Here is a 17537-nt window from a genome sequence, read left to right as displayed (position 1 = left end):
ACACGCAGGCGTATTTTGCCACATTCAGAGGCCTTCCTTGTCAACACTAATATTCCTTTACATGACCACTGGATGCAGATTTCAATATATTTTAAAACATACACAGTAAAACTCTTTTGTTCAAAAACAGCATTTATCCCTTTTGAAGAATAAACTATTCCTAAAACACAAAGTAGCTATACAACTATCTTCAGGTCAGCGAGGAACATCCTTTGGCAGTAAACTGCTGCATCTTACAAATTCCAAGCTCATGTTGAAAATAAGTGCATAGATTAGGACTATTCCTAAAGATACTTAATTTTTAAATTTTCACCATAAGAACTTAAATGCATTTCTGTGTTTGCAGTAATTGCTCTGAAGATGGAAACTGAAGCACCGTTTCAACGCAGTAACGGTAATCGCTGCAGTTCTTGCCCGTGTCATGTTGATGTACGACTGTGTGGCAGAGGGCATCCTTCTGTACTCATACATTATCAAATTTGAGAGCACAATATTTGATTCTGACCAACCTTTAAACTGCCCACAATGTTTGTGAAAAATAGATGGAGTTCTACCCTGGGTTTAAAGAAAAATGAACCCATGTTTCGGAAGCAGGAGGGTCAGGAAGCCAGCGGCAAGGTGAGACGTCAGCACTGTGAATCCCACACTGTTGCAGCTTATCAATGAGGTCTCGTGCAATGATCACAAGCTAAAACTGCTGTACTAATGAAGACAAAGGTCTAAAAAATTAGATAGAACCAGCCCTCTGACAGAGGGCAGTGCCTGCTGGACAATAATGCAGAAATAAGGACATAAATCACTCTTTAGAAATAATAAAGCCTATAATGCACAAATTGAATTGTTTACATGTCTATTGAAGATACTGTTAAAAACAGAAGTGTCGGCTGCCTGACCTCTTGTGAGTCATCTGGACGGCGGCAGCCTCAAATTCAGCCACTTGATTAGAAGGCAAGTCATCTGCTTTCTACCTCTCTTCTCCTAACTCCAAGAACACAGTACTCCTGTCCTGACACAATTTAGTAGTCTTGTACCATCCTGACCTAAGAGGAGTGCAGGACATTCAGGTTTGCTTCAAACTATTACTTACAATTGTTTGCTGGGTGGATAAATTGGTCTTATCAGAATCTACTAAAACCTGACCAGCTGCTGTTGGCGGTGAAGGGGTGGCAGGGTATGAGGAGGGGAGGACAGCAGGAAAGAGAAAATCCCCCCTCTTCAGCAATGGTGGTGACTGCCCTTAAATAAATAAAACATCATTTAATTTCATTAAGCTCAGCCACAGAAGATTGCATTATTGGAAAGATGATCATACAAACATACGATCATGCAAACATGCATGAAGAACCCAGGGCTTCAAAAAGCAAAAGAAAAAAATGTGCAGAAAACCATCCACAACATCCACCCAGAACACATTTCAAGCATATCAATTTTATTTCAGATTGTACTCAATGTAGATTATTTTATAAAATTCACAGCATCCTAATCCAAAAATTATGTATTTTTTGGCTGTGTGAACAGTCATAGTTGAGAATATAAGTTCATTCCAAAATTTGATTCCTTTCTGTTCCTAGGAAAAATAATTTTTTAAAAGCAAACCACTGTAATTTCATAAAATGTGTCAACACTTGGCAGGGAGGCAAAGGCTTTAGAATTCTTGCTATAGACAGTAAAGCACAAATTGCTTATTTCATTTTTAGAAAAAAAATAATAACCTGGGTGACTATAATTCATAAAATATACTACACTGGTGCAAATTTTAATCATACTTGCCATGTACGGTATGCATTGCCTTTTAATGATTTTTAAGACAAGTATTCAGCTTTAAGGTTTGAATTCTGATGGCCTATATACTGAAAGCAAAAATAATCTTATTATACTGTGTGAGTGCAGCCTATGTGTGTATCTGGGCTCCACCAGAGAGTGTCAAAAAGCAGCAACTTTACCCAGAAAATTCCTAACTTGATGCCAGTTATAACATTAAATGGGTCAGGAATGAAATAATAAACAAAAAAAATTAAAAAGATTTTTAAACACCCCATTGCATAGGTAAGTAAAATATGGGATCAAGGGGTGTAGGAATCTTCCAGAATGGGAGCTTGTTAAATAAACTCAAATTATTTTATATTCGACCTAGAAACCTCACCCAAACGATGGATTCATGTGAATTAGTAAAGAGTTCCTACCCTGTAATCCCACCCTAGCATATTGGCTCTTACGTCATCTCCAGTTCAGCCTATTCATAGTTATTGAGCATCTATGTCAGGCACTAGGAATGCAAAAATGAATGATTCTTCCCTCCCATCAGTGTGCTCACAGTTTCCATATTCTCATATCTTGAGCTAGTCCTCCTCACTTTCTAGTCCCAATTCCTTTACTTCAGGAATTTCCCAATTCCTGAAACTCAGATAGAAACTCCTACTTCTGTAGCACACCAACCACTAACTGGTTCTGATCAAGCCAAGTCTAACATTTATATGAATCTACTCTCTACCAGGGGTGTCCAACCCACGGTCCCTGGGGCCACAACTGGCCCAGGATGGCTATGAATGAGGCCCAACACAAAACTGTAAATTTACTTAAAACATTATGAGGGGGTTGTGTGTGTGTGATTACATGTTGCAATGTATTTAATGCATGGCCCATGACAACTTTTCTTCCAGTGTGACCCAGAGATGCCAAAAGGTTGGACACCTCTTCAACAGACATGTAGCAGACACCGTACCAGGTTTTAGGTTCATTTCAATTTGTGTTGTTTGGGGAGAGGAGGAAAAAATAAAAACTGAGAAACACGGTCTAACTTCAGTGTGTACAGTCAAATGAGGGAGGCCACCAAGAGCAAGAGGTCAGGGCACTACAAGTTACATATAGTATATAAAGTGCAAGCAGAACAAAAAGCAAGTAACTGCACAGGAAAGCTGAAGATGTCACTCGGAAGATTACAGATAAAGCTAGGTCTTAAAGATGTGAGAGTTTAACAAGAATAGCATCATACAAGGCCAGTGCCAAGCATCTCTCAGAAGCATGAAGTATCTTTGATCAGAGCAAGAGGGGGAGTAGTGGGAGAGGTCTGGAAAAGTAATTTAAGTTCTGAGGGGCATCCTTACATACCACCTATGGAGTCAGCAGGGGCACAAATGCGCCTTAGAATATTTTGAAAAATTTGCATTTTAGAAAAGTCTAGCAGCAATGTGAATGATGGATCAAAACAAGAAAGAAGACAAAGGAGTCAACTGGAATTTACCTAAATGGTGAGTAAAAAGTTATCTGGCCCTTTCCCTACTGAATCATTCAACAAATTTGAGATTTGCAAAATTCCCCAAACTATAAAATCTGCACTGAGACTCCAGCAGTATTTTCCATTCTGTGTGAGTGTGCACGTGCATGCATACTACCTATTCAACAGATCATTTGTTTCCTATAGGCCAGACACTAGGAATGTAACGATGAACAAAAACAGATATGACCCTGCCTTCATATTATAAAAGAATTTCAAGGGGAGGGTGTATGAGTGGAGAGTCTGACAAATGTTAGGCTGAGAGAAGGCTGATGAAGTAACACTTGACTTATCACGAAAATATGAGAAGCCCAAAAGAACATTAGTCTATTTCTTGGAGCTACCAAAGGAGAGAGCTCATAGGTAGTGAAGCAGACAAGGACTTCAAGATTTTAGGTTCCAATTCTATTTACAATATCCATAAATTAAGAGGTCTTGATGATTTTTTAATTGAATCTATTGGGGTGACATTGGTTCACAAAACCATACAGGTTTCAAGCCTACATCTCAACAAAATATTACCTGCACAGGGCATCGTGCACCCACAACCCAAGCAAAATCTCTTTCCGTCTTCATCTCCCCTTTGCCCACCTCCACCTCCCCTACCCCCCTTTCCTTCTAGCTAGCAACTCACTGCTGTCTGTGTCTTTGTGTGTTATATATATGTGTGTGTGTTTGTTTTTAAATCCCTTCACCTTCTTCCATCCAGCCCCCTCCTCCCCCCAACAGCTCAGGCTCTTTCATGTACCGCCCCCCCCCCCGCCCCATCATTTCTTGCTCGATGGGATTCCATCCCCCTCCATGGCTGTTGAGAACTACAGAGAATGTACAGGAGTACCTAGAGCACAGTGCCTGACCAGAGTAGCATTCAAAAAATGTTCATTTAATTCCTCACTTTCTTCACCCGTCAAAATCAGACTAACTAGAAATATTTATTTTCACAAAAACAAATTATTTTCCCCAGTTTTCCTAAACCAAGTGCCAGGGATCTGGTAAAAATCTTTGGCAGCTGAAAATTTGGCCTATTGTCATATAATCCTGGAATAAGAACTTAAAAAACTAATTTATGAGGGAGATTTTTGAGAACACTTTTTAATCTTCTCAGAGTGCTTCCAACTTCTATCAAGTTTGCTGCCAAAGAAAAAGGATGGTATAAATGTTTTTTAAAAACCTAGAGAAAAATACATAAAGCAGAAATACCCAGGTTTTTAAAAACATCAAATGATATAGAACAATTTAAGGGGATAGTGTTTTCTTCTAAAGCCGCTGAGCAGCATAAATTAAACCACGCACAACAGGGCCCTGGAAGAGAAAGAATGGGAAAGTAAATGGCATCGAAAAGGCAAACTGAAGAGGGGTGACTGGGGGACACCTACGATCCAGTAAATGCAACAAATTCCAAAAAGGCATTTTAAATAGTATTAAAGCATAAAATGTGGTTTCTGGAGAGGAAAAAAATTAGACTGAGACAACAGTTTATAGATTGATACAATTTAATTAGATTTCATTGTGTACTCATTTTTATTTACACTCTAATAAAAGTACTTTTCTATTTTATATATTTATTTACCTAAACTCAGAACCTGAATATATTTACTTATTAACTGGATGGACTTAATACATTTATATCTAATAATTTTGAAACAAGTCAAAGAACAAACTAAGATTTATCGACACAACCATCTCTACCTTGCTTCATCTTTGCGTAAGTACTTGATTTTTAATAGCTCTTTGGTAGCTCATGAACTATATTTAAATCTCATATAATTCTTATAATAAAGCTATATTAGATAATACTACATTTTCTTTCAATTTCCTAAAGCATCTCTGTTCTCCATGATAGTTTCAAAATCTATCCACAATTTATCACCATTCTTTGACCCTTCGACTGATTTGCACTTAATCCAACAGGTAATATTGTAATTTTGTAAAGTATTATAAGAAATTTTTTTGTTGGTTTTAAGAGAGTTAAGTAGTTGCCATCAGCTGGAAATAGAAGTAAACATGTTACATTTTTAAGTAATTTTTAGCATCAGTATTGACTGGAGGGTAAAATTGGCATTTCAGTATAAAGCATCTTGCATGAAGAGTTGGGATCTGAAGCTCTGGCTTATCTGACATGCTAGCTATCCCTACAATCTTTTGTAAGTCATTTAGCTTTCAGTCACTTGACATTTGACATTCAACACAGAGTATTAAATAAATATTATTAGTTAATTAAAATCTCCCCCCAACACACATAGGAAGCTATACCTCTCCTGATTCAGCTATGTTCTCCATAACAATAGTGATTGTGTCTAATGCATAAAATGAGAAAGACCAATTTCAAGAATAAAAGGCACAGTTTAACAACTAGCAAAATGCCCAAACTGGGGTTCTAACTGGAACGACTTCAACGTAACAACTATTTATTGAGTGTCCCTGTGCCTATGTGAGTGGGGGGATACTGCAGGCAGAGAAGAGAAAGGCATAAGGAGGTTGGGGATTAGAAAAAGTTTGCATATGCCAACCACAGAAAACATTAGTACTGCCACATTAAAAGTGTGTGGAGGCAGCAGGGGACAGTGGTGGTAGGTTGTGGTGAGGAATGCCAGGTGTAATTAGCCGCAAAATTACACAGGCTTTGTAGGCCTTGTCAGTAAATTTAGACCTCTTCCCAAAACCAAAGAGGAATCTTTAAAGGGCTTAAGCAATGGTGTGGTAGTATAATTTAATTTCTAATTTTGAAAACTCATTCAGTGTACAGAGCGCAGAACAGATCACAAGGGCCAAGACTAGAGACAGGCAAACCAGTTAAGAGACAGTTTTGAAACAATAAAGGCCTGAGTTAGAAAGCAGCCCAACAGTAATTAATAGCAAGACTTCTGAAGTCATTTACCTGCATTCAAATCCCAGATTTTCTACTTACCAACTTGCTTCCTCTCTCTACACTTCAGCTTTCTCTTCTATAATCCAGATAAAAATCTTCACAGGGTTGTCGCCAAAGAACAAATAAAAGTATATATGTAAACAGCATGTGGCTCGGCACAGAGTAAGACCACAAATGTTTATTATTAATGTATTAATGGGACAGAGAAATGAGGACAATAACTGGAAGATGTTTACGAGACATAAATTAAGATACAGGACAAAGGGGAAAGAAATTAGACTCATTTCTGGCTTGAATAATGGCTCTATTTGATGAGATGAGAAACACAGGTGTTTCAAAAGTTTTCAAGGTTTGAAGGAGAAGATAGTGTTCATTTTTTAATGTACTGATTATGAGAGACATTCCAGCAGGCAGGTGAGTACGGTGCTCTGAAGTGAAGGAAACAGATCAAGGCTGGGCGTGCGCGAATCAAGAACGACAGATGGAAATTACGTCCAAGGAGGTTGATGAGAGCCTCAAAGGTACGTAGAATAAAGAAATGCTGACACTAGGTAGAAGCTATGGAACAGCAACATTTAAAGGATGGGCAGGGGAAGAAAAGCCTGCAAAGGACACTGAGAAAAAGAGGAGGCTGAGAAATGAGAATAGTGTGAAAATTCAAAATTCAAAAGGAAAAACAGTGTTTCAAACAGAAGGGAGTGCTCAGCAATGTCAATACTTCACAGCAGTGAAATGACTGGGAGCTTTCACTGATCTAGCAACAAAGTCTTCACTCACAGAATAAATGTGTCAAGCACTGTGCTAGGCCGAGGCGATGCCATAGTAAATACAACAAATGAGAGCTTTGCACACATTGATGTTGTGAAGATAAACTATAAACTAGTCAACAAAATACTTATTATATTTGGAATAGTAGAGATTCAAGTGACATAATAGGGAGTAAAAAGCACTTTATATAGGCCACTTTAGATAGGGGGCTTGGGAGGGCATCTCTCTGAAGAGGGAAGGTTTAAACTGAGACCTGAAACGAAAGGGCTTAGAATGGTCAGAAAACTGAAAGAACTCTTTGAGACTATAGCATATTGGTGGAGGGACGGAGAGAAGCCAGGTCATGTTTTGTAGATTATGCTGAGAGCACGGTGAGAAAAGTTTAGATGATGACCTGTTAAGCATGTAAATAAGGAAGTTAAGGTCACTCTAGCTAATAGAGCTTAGCTGTTTGCTTTCTCTCATTTATCCTAGCCTTAATAATCAGAAATAGAACATTTCACCACTCTTAGCCATTAACTGTTTATTACAATAATATAAGAATAAACTTTTCTACTTCAAAGGTAACTATATGATTATGGCATGTTACTTGTTACATTAATTTTACTAATCCTCTTTTAGCCTTCCATATTTCTTTTGAAGATAATTCTCATAATATTTGCTTGATTCTATTACTAAGTTATATTTCTCTGGGGTATTTTCAAGAATTGTGTACCAGAATTTGAATGTTTTATAATAAGAATCAGCACAGTCTTACTAAAACCTGATGAAATTCATTAAAAAAGGTGATATTCTATACAGCCTATATCCCTTAGTCTTCAATTCCTATTTCCTTAATCCATGTAGTTATATACATGTATATGACAGATAAGTTAATGCAGAATACATTGGCTTGATTCTGAGCCACTGAATTAAATGCTCATATAATTTTTTTTCATTTCCTTATCTGCAAGAGGAAGAATTTATGGCCCTTTCATATTTCACAAGGTTATCAATAATATAAAATACTGCCATTTACTTAATATCTATTAATTGTCAGGCAGTGAAGTAGGCACACTACATGAATTATTTTCAATCATCCTTATACCCCAAAATCAGTATTATTCTTCCCATTTTACAAATGAAAAAACAGTCTCAGAGATCAGGTGACTCGCTGAAGACTTCAGAGCTGGAATTTAAGCCGACTTCTGTAATCTCAAACACTCTGGTCACTATACTGTAATGCTTCAGACTATTAACAGAGAGGGTTTCTTAAAAATATCTACCAGATATAAGATTTAATAAGCATGAAGATGAATTTTAAATAAAAATGTAATTTTATTAACTTTTTAATAAACTGTACAACTTAGAAATATTGGCCATATACAACATTCATATATATTCCTCCTTTTCTCATAATACCTTGAATTCGATTTTTTTAATAATGGAGAATAGAGGTAAAGGAAAGACAGAAAACATAACCACACTGTCTTTAAGGCCCAAAAATTACCATTCTGGGTCAGTTTTTCCCAGTAAACCTTTTTAAGATTTTATTTATTTAATTTTTTAGAGAAGGGAAGGGAGGAAGAGGGAGAAACATCAATATGTGGTTGCTTCTCACATGCTCCCCCCCACACTGGGGACCTGGCCCGCAACCCAGGCATGTGACCTGACTGGAAATCAAACAGGCTACCCATTGGCTTGCAGGCCAATGCCCAACCACTGAGCCATACCAGCCAGGACCCCAGTAAATCTTTAATACACGTTAAATCCAATGAACTACCAGTAACAAACTGCTTTTTCTCACAAAACTTATGTACCTCTCAAAATTAAAAATTACAAATGGCTTATGGTTTTCCTGAATCGGAGAAACCAAATCTGATTAGAATCTCTAGTTGTCACTACTCTGAATTCAAAAAGTAACAAATCCCCACAAAAGCATCATAATTTTCCCTCAGCAGTATCTATAGATTTATTGTATTGTGAGCTCTTCCTACTAAGATTTTTCAGGTAGCTAAGTCATTCACCAAGACTCTGTCTGAAGAAGTCTAAATTTTTAACAAAAAGAGGGACTGGGGCATGCGAGGCAGCAGCTGGCAGATGTGATTTCCCACATTCACATGGGAGGAACAACTGGGGAGCAAGGCAAAGCATGCAACCCTGGGTTCCAGTTCAGGGAAATAAAGCCTCAAAACCTCTGGCTGTAAAAATCTGAGAGGATTGAGGGAGTGGGAGAAACTCTCAGCCTCACAGGAGAGTTTGTTGGAGAGACCCACAGCATCCTAGAACATATACAAACCCACCAACCCAGGAATCAGCATCTGAAAGGGCATAATCCACTTGTGAGAAGCAAGGGCAGTGACGGAAAGTGGGGTGAGACCCAAGCAAGACAGCAAGTGGCACTGTTCCCTCTGACATCTCCCACATACACAGCGCCACAACGCAGTGATGAGGGTTGCCCCACCCTGATGAGTACCTAAGTCTCCACCCATTACAACGTAACAGGTGCCCTGAGACAAAGAAACATGGCCCAAATGAAAACAGATCAAAGCTCCAGAAAAAGAGCTAAGTGATGAGGAAATAGACAACATATGAGATGCAGAGTTCAAAACACTGGTAATCAGGATGCTCACAGTAATGACTGAATTCAGTCACAAAATGAAGGAAGAAATGATGGCAATAGAAATTAAAATAAAGCAAAATATACAGGGAACCAACAGTGATGGGAAGGAAACTGGGACTCAGATCAATGATTTGGACAAAAGGAAGAAATAAACATCCAACCAGAACAGGATGAAGAAACAAGAATTCAAATAAATGAGGAGAGGATGAAGAACCTCTGGGACAATTTTAAACATTCCAATATCCAAATCATAGGGGTGCCAGAAGGAGAAGAGGAAGAGCAAGAAATTGAAAACTTATTTGAACAAATAATGAAGGAAAACTTCCCTAATCTGGCAAAAGAAATAGACACGCAAGTCCAGGACACTCAGAGAGTCCCAAAGAAATTGGATCCAATTTCTTAATCATAATTAAGTTACCCAAGATGAAAGATAAGGAGAGAATCTTAAAAGCAGCAAGAGAAAAGGAGACAGTTACCTACAAAGGATTGCCCATAAGACTATCAGCTGAGTTCTCAAAAGAAACCTTGCGGCAAGAAGGGGCTGGAAAGAAGTATTCAGAATCATGAAAGGCAAGGACCTACATCCAAAATTACTCTATCCAGCAAAGCTATATATAGAATGGAAGGGAAGATAAAGTGATTCCCAGATAAGGTCAAGTTAAAGAAGTTTATCATCACCAAGCCATTATTATACGAAATGTTAAAGGGACTTATCCAAGAAAAAGAAGATCAAAACTATAAATAGTAAAATGACAACAAACCCACAACTCTCAACATGTGAACCTAAAAAACAAAAACAAAAACTAAGCAAACAACTAGAACAGGAACAGAATCACAGAAATGGAGATCACATAGAGGGTTATCACTGAAGAGAGTGAGGAGGAGAAGGGGGGGAGGGTACAGGGAATAAGAAGCATAATTGGTAGGTCTAAAATAGACAGGAGGAGGTTAAGAATACTATAGGAAATGGAGAAGCCAAAGAACATATATATACAACCTATGGACATGAACTAAGGGGGAGGGGAAATGCTGGACCATGGCAGGGTGGTGCAGGGCGGAGGGGGAAAAAAGGGAGAAAAAACTGGGACAACTGTAATAGCATAATCAGTAAAATATACTTAAAAATGTTTAAAAGTAAATGTAAAAATAAAAAGAAATTACTACCAGATCACCTTTATTTTCCTTAACAAAATACACACAAGAGCACAAAATTCACTTATAATATCATCATTATTTTACAAGTATAAATAATGCTCAGAATTCAAGTACAGTCAAGGGCAGAAATATTTCCTATATGTTTTATGTAAACATAAGCTAATTATATACATTATGTGCCTTTGGCCCAGCTGCAAAATAAGAGGCATCAAAAAGAAACACTGCACTTGACTCTTCAATTGCATTTTTACCAAGAATTCGTACCAATGCCTAGTTATAGTTAAAACTTCCATACTGCTTAATGTAAATGCCTAAATAGACATTTTCCCCCTGGCAAATATCTTGAGAGTAAAAATTCTATCAATTTTTAATGATGAAGTATTAAAAATCTTAATTGAGTTTCATTCCTTAAAACAAACACCATTAGAACTTATTCCTAACCAAAGTTCTTCCTATGTCAAAATGATATTATTTACAGGTCACGCATATAGAAAACAAGAATGTTATCATGTTTGTTTGCTTTTAGAATGGAAAAAATTTCCAAAAGCTGTCTAAACAATGTGCGTCTTTGGACATTCAAAAGGATCTTACTTCACTGATATCACTTGCCTTTAGTTTTCATATTTAGTAGATATAACTCTGACATATTGAAATAGCCAGGCAATCTGAATTCAAATGATATCAAGCATATCAAAAAAAAAAGCACCACCTAAAAAGCAGTAACTGACATCAACAAAACTACAAATATCCAGTTGAAGGCACATGGAAGCATTTACTACATTGTCATCAAAGATTCTCCACTCAGTTCAGGATTAGGAACAGAATCAGCTCTGGGAACTGTTGATTTGGCTTCATTCATTGCAGTTTCCTCATTGTCGGTGTCTTCTTGCTTCTCCTCTGGTTCCTCTGTGCCAGGTGCTTTTTCAATCCCTTCGCTTGTCTGCTCTGTATCTGTTACCGCATCCTCTGTCTGCTCTGTAGTGCTATCAGAAACATCTTGTTCTTCTACAGATTCTGAAAAGACAAAGAGTCAAGACTTCAGAAATACCCAAATGTTAATTGCTAAAAAAGATAAGCACAAGATAAGCACACACATACATGGACTAAGAAACAGTAAAATCTAAAATTTTTTTAATCTTTTTAAAAAGTCCCTTAAAATACATACTTAACTTCCTATTGCTTATTATATATGAATTTGTATGGATGAAGGAAAAAAACGATTTGAAGGAAACAAACCCGTAACATACTTTTACCTAAAGCCCCCTATTTTCATAAAATTTAGGAACTTTAACAATATTTAGGAATTTTCCTAAAGACATATTGGAAGTTGAATGTCAAATCAAACAATGCAGCAACAGAATTATGTGCTATAAGACAACAGCCTGGCAAACAAAGCAAAGGTATTACCTCTCGGATTATGTTTCCTGAAGGCACTATCTCCCTTGTGCCCAGGCAGCCCTGTGGGCAATGCATAAATATGTACCTTTGCATGTATACAGGCAGTGCTATTCCCCACACTGATTTCATCTCTATTGTACAAAGACTTAGAAGTAAGTCAGGATCCACCTTCCCCAAAGGCATGACAAGTCTCCCCTCGTCCCTCTGTGCAAGACAAATCCTCAGCATTTAAACTTCTGGGTCTGAATATGCTTCATATCTACAATGCTAGGGAGGGGAAGAGAAGGGTCTTTTGTCCCTGTCTCTATAATAGAAACTAGTTAAAATTCTTGGTCCCTATCTGAAATGTTTGAGTTTAATTAAATTCAAATCCCTTAATAATAATCCAGTAATAATGACAATTGTATTAAAGCCCCTATAATTCTTTAAAGTTTAAAGAACAGGGGAGGGAAACACAGGAGCATTTTTGTTTTTATAGTAAATAGCAACTAATATTCTTGCTAGCAAAATATGGTTAAACCACATCAGCTAAACAAATAAGCAGATTTACCCTCATAGAAGGTCCCTTATGGTATACTACAAGTGTTACTGATTCAAAATTTCTGGAGGAAAGGCCAGTCTACATTAGTAAAAAGTTCTAGTTCAGTTACTGGCATAGTATAATGTATATGTGTGTGCATGCATGCATGTTTTGCTAAATAAATTTAATTAATAGTTTTACAAAGAAATCATGTGCTATATATACACACACATTAATGTGGAAGTTTTATAAATTCATAGTTTTACCCTACCAGTTTTAATAAATACAAATCATACCTCACACACTCTGTGCCAAAACTAAAAATATTTTAAAAGAATTATTTCTATAAACAGATATTTTAGACTCTAGTTTATAGAATTAACTGCAAAATTTTTTCCAATTTTTATATATAGGATGAAGGCCAAAATTATGGTTAGGAACATCCAACTTAATGAGGTTTTACTATATGAAAATTTCACATAATCACAAAAAGTAGTAAGGAATGGTTCTCAAATTATATTGTACCAAATGTCACAAAAATGCTATTTTTACCTTAAAAGGAACTTAAAAGGGCATTGCTCTAACACTTCAAATCTTTAAAAAGTCCAAGGTAAAAAGTAATAAATTATCTGAGTTTGTTATTTGAATGTTCCAGTGCACAAAGGAAAAGCAGAAACTGCAAATGAAATTCTGTGGATATGTAAATCATTTCTGCTATGTGGGCAAGTAAATTCTTCAGTAGAAAACTTCAGGAATTACCAACCATTTGTAATTCTACCCTCAAAGAATTTATCCAGGATAGAATTTTAAGTCCAGGACAGAATTTAAGTCATGGTTTTCCACAACTCTGGCCATAGAGCAATACTTACTTGCCAAGAACCTTACAATTTGTTATAATTTAGTAACCCTTCTGAAACAAACCAAAAAAGCCACACAAAATGAAAAAAATAAAAAGCTCAGAATACACGACTCAACTCACCAATAAACGTGTTTAAGTGAACAGAGATGGGCCACATAGTTTGTTATACTGTCGGACAGACTGCCTCAGTACTAAACAGGAATGCTTTCTAAGTTCATGATCTATCATATTAAAGCTCTGTGATAGAACTATTTTCAGAAATACATCACTTACTTGAATTCATTTGATTTTAAAATTCTTGGACTTTAAAAATGTAGTTAATACAAAAAGTAGAATTACCATACTTAAATTTTTAAGTGTCTATAAAGATGAATTCTAAGAAATACCATTTGCTGTCATAATTCGAATATGGAACTATATACAAAGTTTGATCGTCAATGCTGTGTTGTATTTCAGAGATGATATGGAAAGCCAAAAATTGGTGAAATGATAGGTAGGGGTTAAACATAATCAAAAAACCTGTTAATGACTACTTCTCTTTCCCCAAGTTAATTTGCAGAAAAATAATTTTAATAGCAGTAACACTATAAAAAACTGGCATGTGCCATGATACCTATAATGCAGAGTTGACTGGTCTAAATGACATAGATATTCACAGTGTGAATGCCAATCCTACTTTGTGACAAGTCACCCAAGCAAGATGTAAATGAACGAGGTGTGTAAGAACAGAGAAATACTTACCAGTTTAATAACTAGACCAGAGCTTTATTATACCATTAAGCATATTCTAAAGATACCTTATTTCTATGGGAAAGTATCATTTGCCCGGTCTAATAAAAACAATAAATTTTTTCTGGGAAGTTGTAATTTAAAATAATTTAGTGGTAATAAATACATTAAGAAGATGTCAACATTTGGGCATAAAATACTAAAAGAGAAATAAGCCTTTGGAGTCATGCCAGTTTAGACTAAAATTAAAACAAAGTTAGTTTGATGATCTAATTCCATCTGCAAGAAACTTTTAAAAATCAACTTTGGCATCTGTAATGCCAGGAAGACAATACATTGCAACATGATAAAACAAAAATGACCCATGAAATTTGTTCCATTCCCCACTCCTACCCCTCCCAATAACCTTAAGAGAGAAACTTTTTCTATCAAATCAGCTTCCAGTTGTTTGGGGAAAGCCTCAACTCAATGAGACAAGTCAGAATCATAAAACTGAGTGTAATTGTAAAAATCCCACTGCCTCACTTAATGCCATACACATGCAAAACCATGTAAGAACATCAACTTGCCTTTAGGATTTTAGTCTAGCTCTTCAGAGCATAATTTTCTATGAAAATTAAATAACAGTCTAGCAAAACAATTTCACCTATTTCTAAAGTAGATATGTAACTTCCAAAGAAAAATACATGATTCTATTTAGATTATGCCTTTGAAAACTCTCTATATTTTGGTGAATGCATTTAGATTCTTTATATTTTATTCCTTTATACAATAACCAAAAAGAATCTGCCTAGCTAACACATCAGTATTTACTATACTATAAAACTTGCTCAAAGGAAATTTATTAAATTAAAATAGAAAATTTGTCTTTGAACTTAAAAAAGTTATTATAAGATTTTTCTGTCTTAAGGAAATGGCCAACTTATTTTAAGGAACAAGAAATGGATTTTGGTTCAAACTTAACTCAGTGGATCAATAATAAACTTCAATTAAATAAAAAGCACTTAGGAGAAAATAGCTCATATTCAATGTAGAGAATTCTGTCTACCATTTGTGAACAAATCCATTAGATGAATAAGAATGTATCAATTAAGCAATGATAGAAAACTATTCAGTGAAGGTAATTTAGAAAAGGGAATCCCAAGGTCAAAATTCTCTACGTCTAAAGCATGCATAAACATACTACAGTTAAGTTACATCTTGAATAATTTTTACATAATTAAATATAAAGGTATAAGCTTTTTAGGTCAGGTAAATATACAGAACGCGACAAAATTTATATCACCAAATAGTTCAATATCCTAGAGCATCATAACAACCAATACAAATAGAATTTTCCCTACTTCAACATAACCTAATAGTAGTAAAAGAAAGGAAGAACAGAAATCAGATTACCAAGACAAATTTCACCTTATATAAATTTTACTTGTTATTTTTGATGGTACTGATTAGATTCCACAAAGTTTATTATTAGCAAGTTATTTCCAGTTGAATAAAAGCTACTTTTTAAATTTAATCTTTATTATATTTTTTCCATTACCATTTAGTCCCTTTATACCCCTTCCCCAAAAGCTACTTTCTCTTAAAATAATTACATAAAATCTAGACAAATAGATTTCAGTTGAGCAATGAAAATAATATTAACATTTTTCAAACAGGCTAGCCTAAAATCACTATACTAGTATCCTAACAATGTAGAAACTTCATACTCTCTTACCATATCTAACAAAAAAATGCTATATATCAGGTATTTTGGAATGCATATTTTTTTAAAAGGCAATATTGATAACTTTAATGTGGCCTAGCAGAGATTCAGGCATCACTGTACTATTCATTTAACCATAAAAGAAACAGAGGAACCTAAAAGCAGTTCATCACTTTGGCATACCATATCTAGTACACTCTTAGATAAAAATAGAATCCATAGTCCTAATTTCTTATGTTTCTCTAATACTCTATTACCAAAGCATTTTCTATATACAATTCTAGAAAAAAATCTAGGAATTCAAATGAGCAATTAATGGGGAAAGTTTCTTCTAGATCTCCTTCTTTGACGAAAACTTTCCAAGATTTTGTATGTTGTTCTAAAGAGTGACCCAAAAATGTCAAAAGCCTTGTGTCTCATTCTAACTGCAAAATCTTGCAGTAGTAGAATCAAGACAAAACTTAGTTTCTAAGTCTCACATCATGGATTTTTAAAAAAGTGTCTTCTATTAATCCTAGATTACTCATATAAATGGTTTGAAAATATTTGTTGAAAGTAAAATTCAGATAGAAAAAAGTTATCTTTTCTTTCCATAGGTAAAGTCAATAACCTAATCTATAGTTTTTGCTGCTATCAAGGAGCTATTTCCATATTTAAAAAACATAAAAATTATAACAGGAAAGATTTTTTTTCAGACCTTAAGTTTCTTACATCAAGAATGTAGAAATCAGAACTCTAAGCCCTCAATTACATTGGCTGTCATCACAGAGAGATGATTGAGACGATATGATCTTACTTAACAGTTTGATTTAATCATAAAGATATGTCTCCGGTGTTCAAAACAGATGCAGCTTCTCTGTTCATCGGAAATCCTTCCAGTCGTTTACTAAAGGAATCCAGCTTGGAATTGATAACTGTGTATCATACTGTTGAGATAGGACTCTTGGAAAAAAGTTCAGTCTTCTAGAAAGCCAAAGAAGTAAAAGGTGCTCATAGCCATTTTAAGGAATCCAAAGAGAAGTATGAAAAAGTTACTCCTCTAGAGACTATCTTAACCAAATGGAACCACTGCTTCAGTTTCTAGCACTATGAGGTTATCAGACCCTGCCTCAAGTTTTGTCTTCATCTATTAATATTACCTTATTAGGGTTGTGTATGAGCCAGTTAGACTTCATTCCGGAGATTTCAGACAGAAAATGAGACATCTGAGGTACTGTTCCTCCTAGATTAGATGAGAAGGAAAGATACAGCTGGGTGTTGTGTGCTAACTATCTGTCTTGACCTTAGCAGAAGATACAAAGCATTGGACTCTTAGCAAGATTTGTATTTTGTTGCCTGATTTTTCTTTTTCTTTTTGTCCCAACTATTGGCTTTCAAATATTCATTTTAGCTTTCATAAGCAAGATTACTCATGGAAAGGACTTGAATTTTTCCTCTGGGCATCTTCAGTAAGAAATTCTTTCATTTCTGTTCCAAGAGGCTGAAATGGCCAGGCAGATGATTTGAATGTGACAGCATGCAGCTCAGACAGAGCATGACTTAAGCAACAGAAAAAATCTGGTATTGTGTTTGGAGTTGATAGTTGATGTTGCAGACTTGGAGGAGACGAACACATTGATTCACTTTTGGAAGAATACAGGCCTCTTGTCATGGCTACC

General features: G+C 35.7%; 1 protein-coding gene across 5 annotated transcripts in view; it reads right to left on the bottom strand.

Annotated features, from left to right (window-relative positions):
• Positions 1–5625: 5625 nt before the first annotated feature.
• Positions 5626–17537, bottom strand: part of LNPK (lunapark, ER junction formation factor) — a 79217-nt gene continuing 67305 nt past the window's right edge. For 2 of the 5 annotated variants that reach the window (XM_036023261.1, XM_036023264.1), the window contains one exon: positions 10671–11682. In XM_036023261.1, the coding sequence (XP_035879154.1) occupies positions 11444–11682 (239 nt within the window). In that variant the 3' untranslated portion in view covers positions 10671–11443. Of the gene's footprint in view, positions 11683–15763; positions 16843–17018; positions 17102–17537 lie in introns of those variants that run through there. The other 3 variants (XM_036023263.1, XM_036023262.1, XM_028509766.2) reach the window with 3 other exon arrangements.

The sequence above is a fragment of the Phyllostomus discolor genome, chromosome 4, assembly GCF_004126475.2.
Source record: "Phyllostomus discolor isolate MPI-MPIP mPhyDis1 chromosome 4, mPhyDis1.pri.v3, whole genome shotgun sequence".
Classification (NCBI taxonomy): Eukaryota; Metazoa; Chordata; class Mammalia; order Chiroptera; family Phyllostomidae; genus Phyllostomus; species Phyllostomus discolor.
The sequence above is the reverse complement of the archived record's forward strand: the minus strand, read 5'-3'. Positions and strand labels throughout refer to the sequence as shown.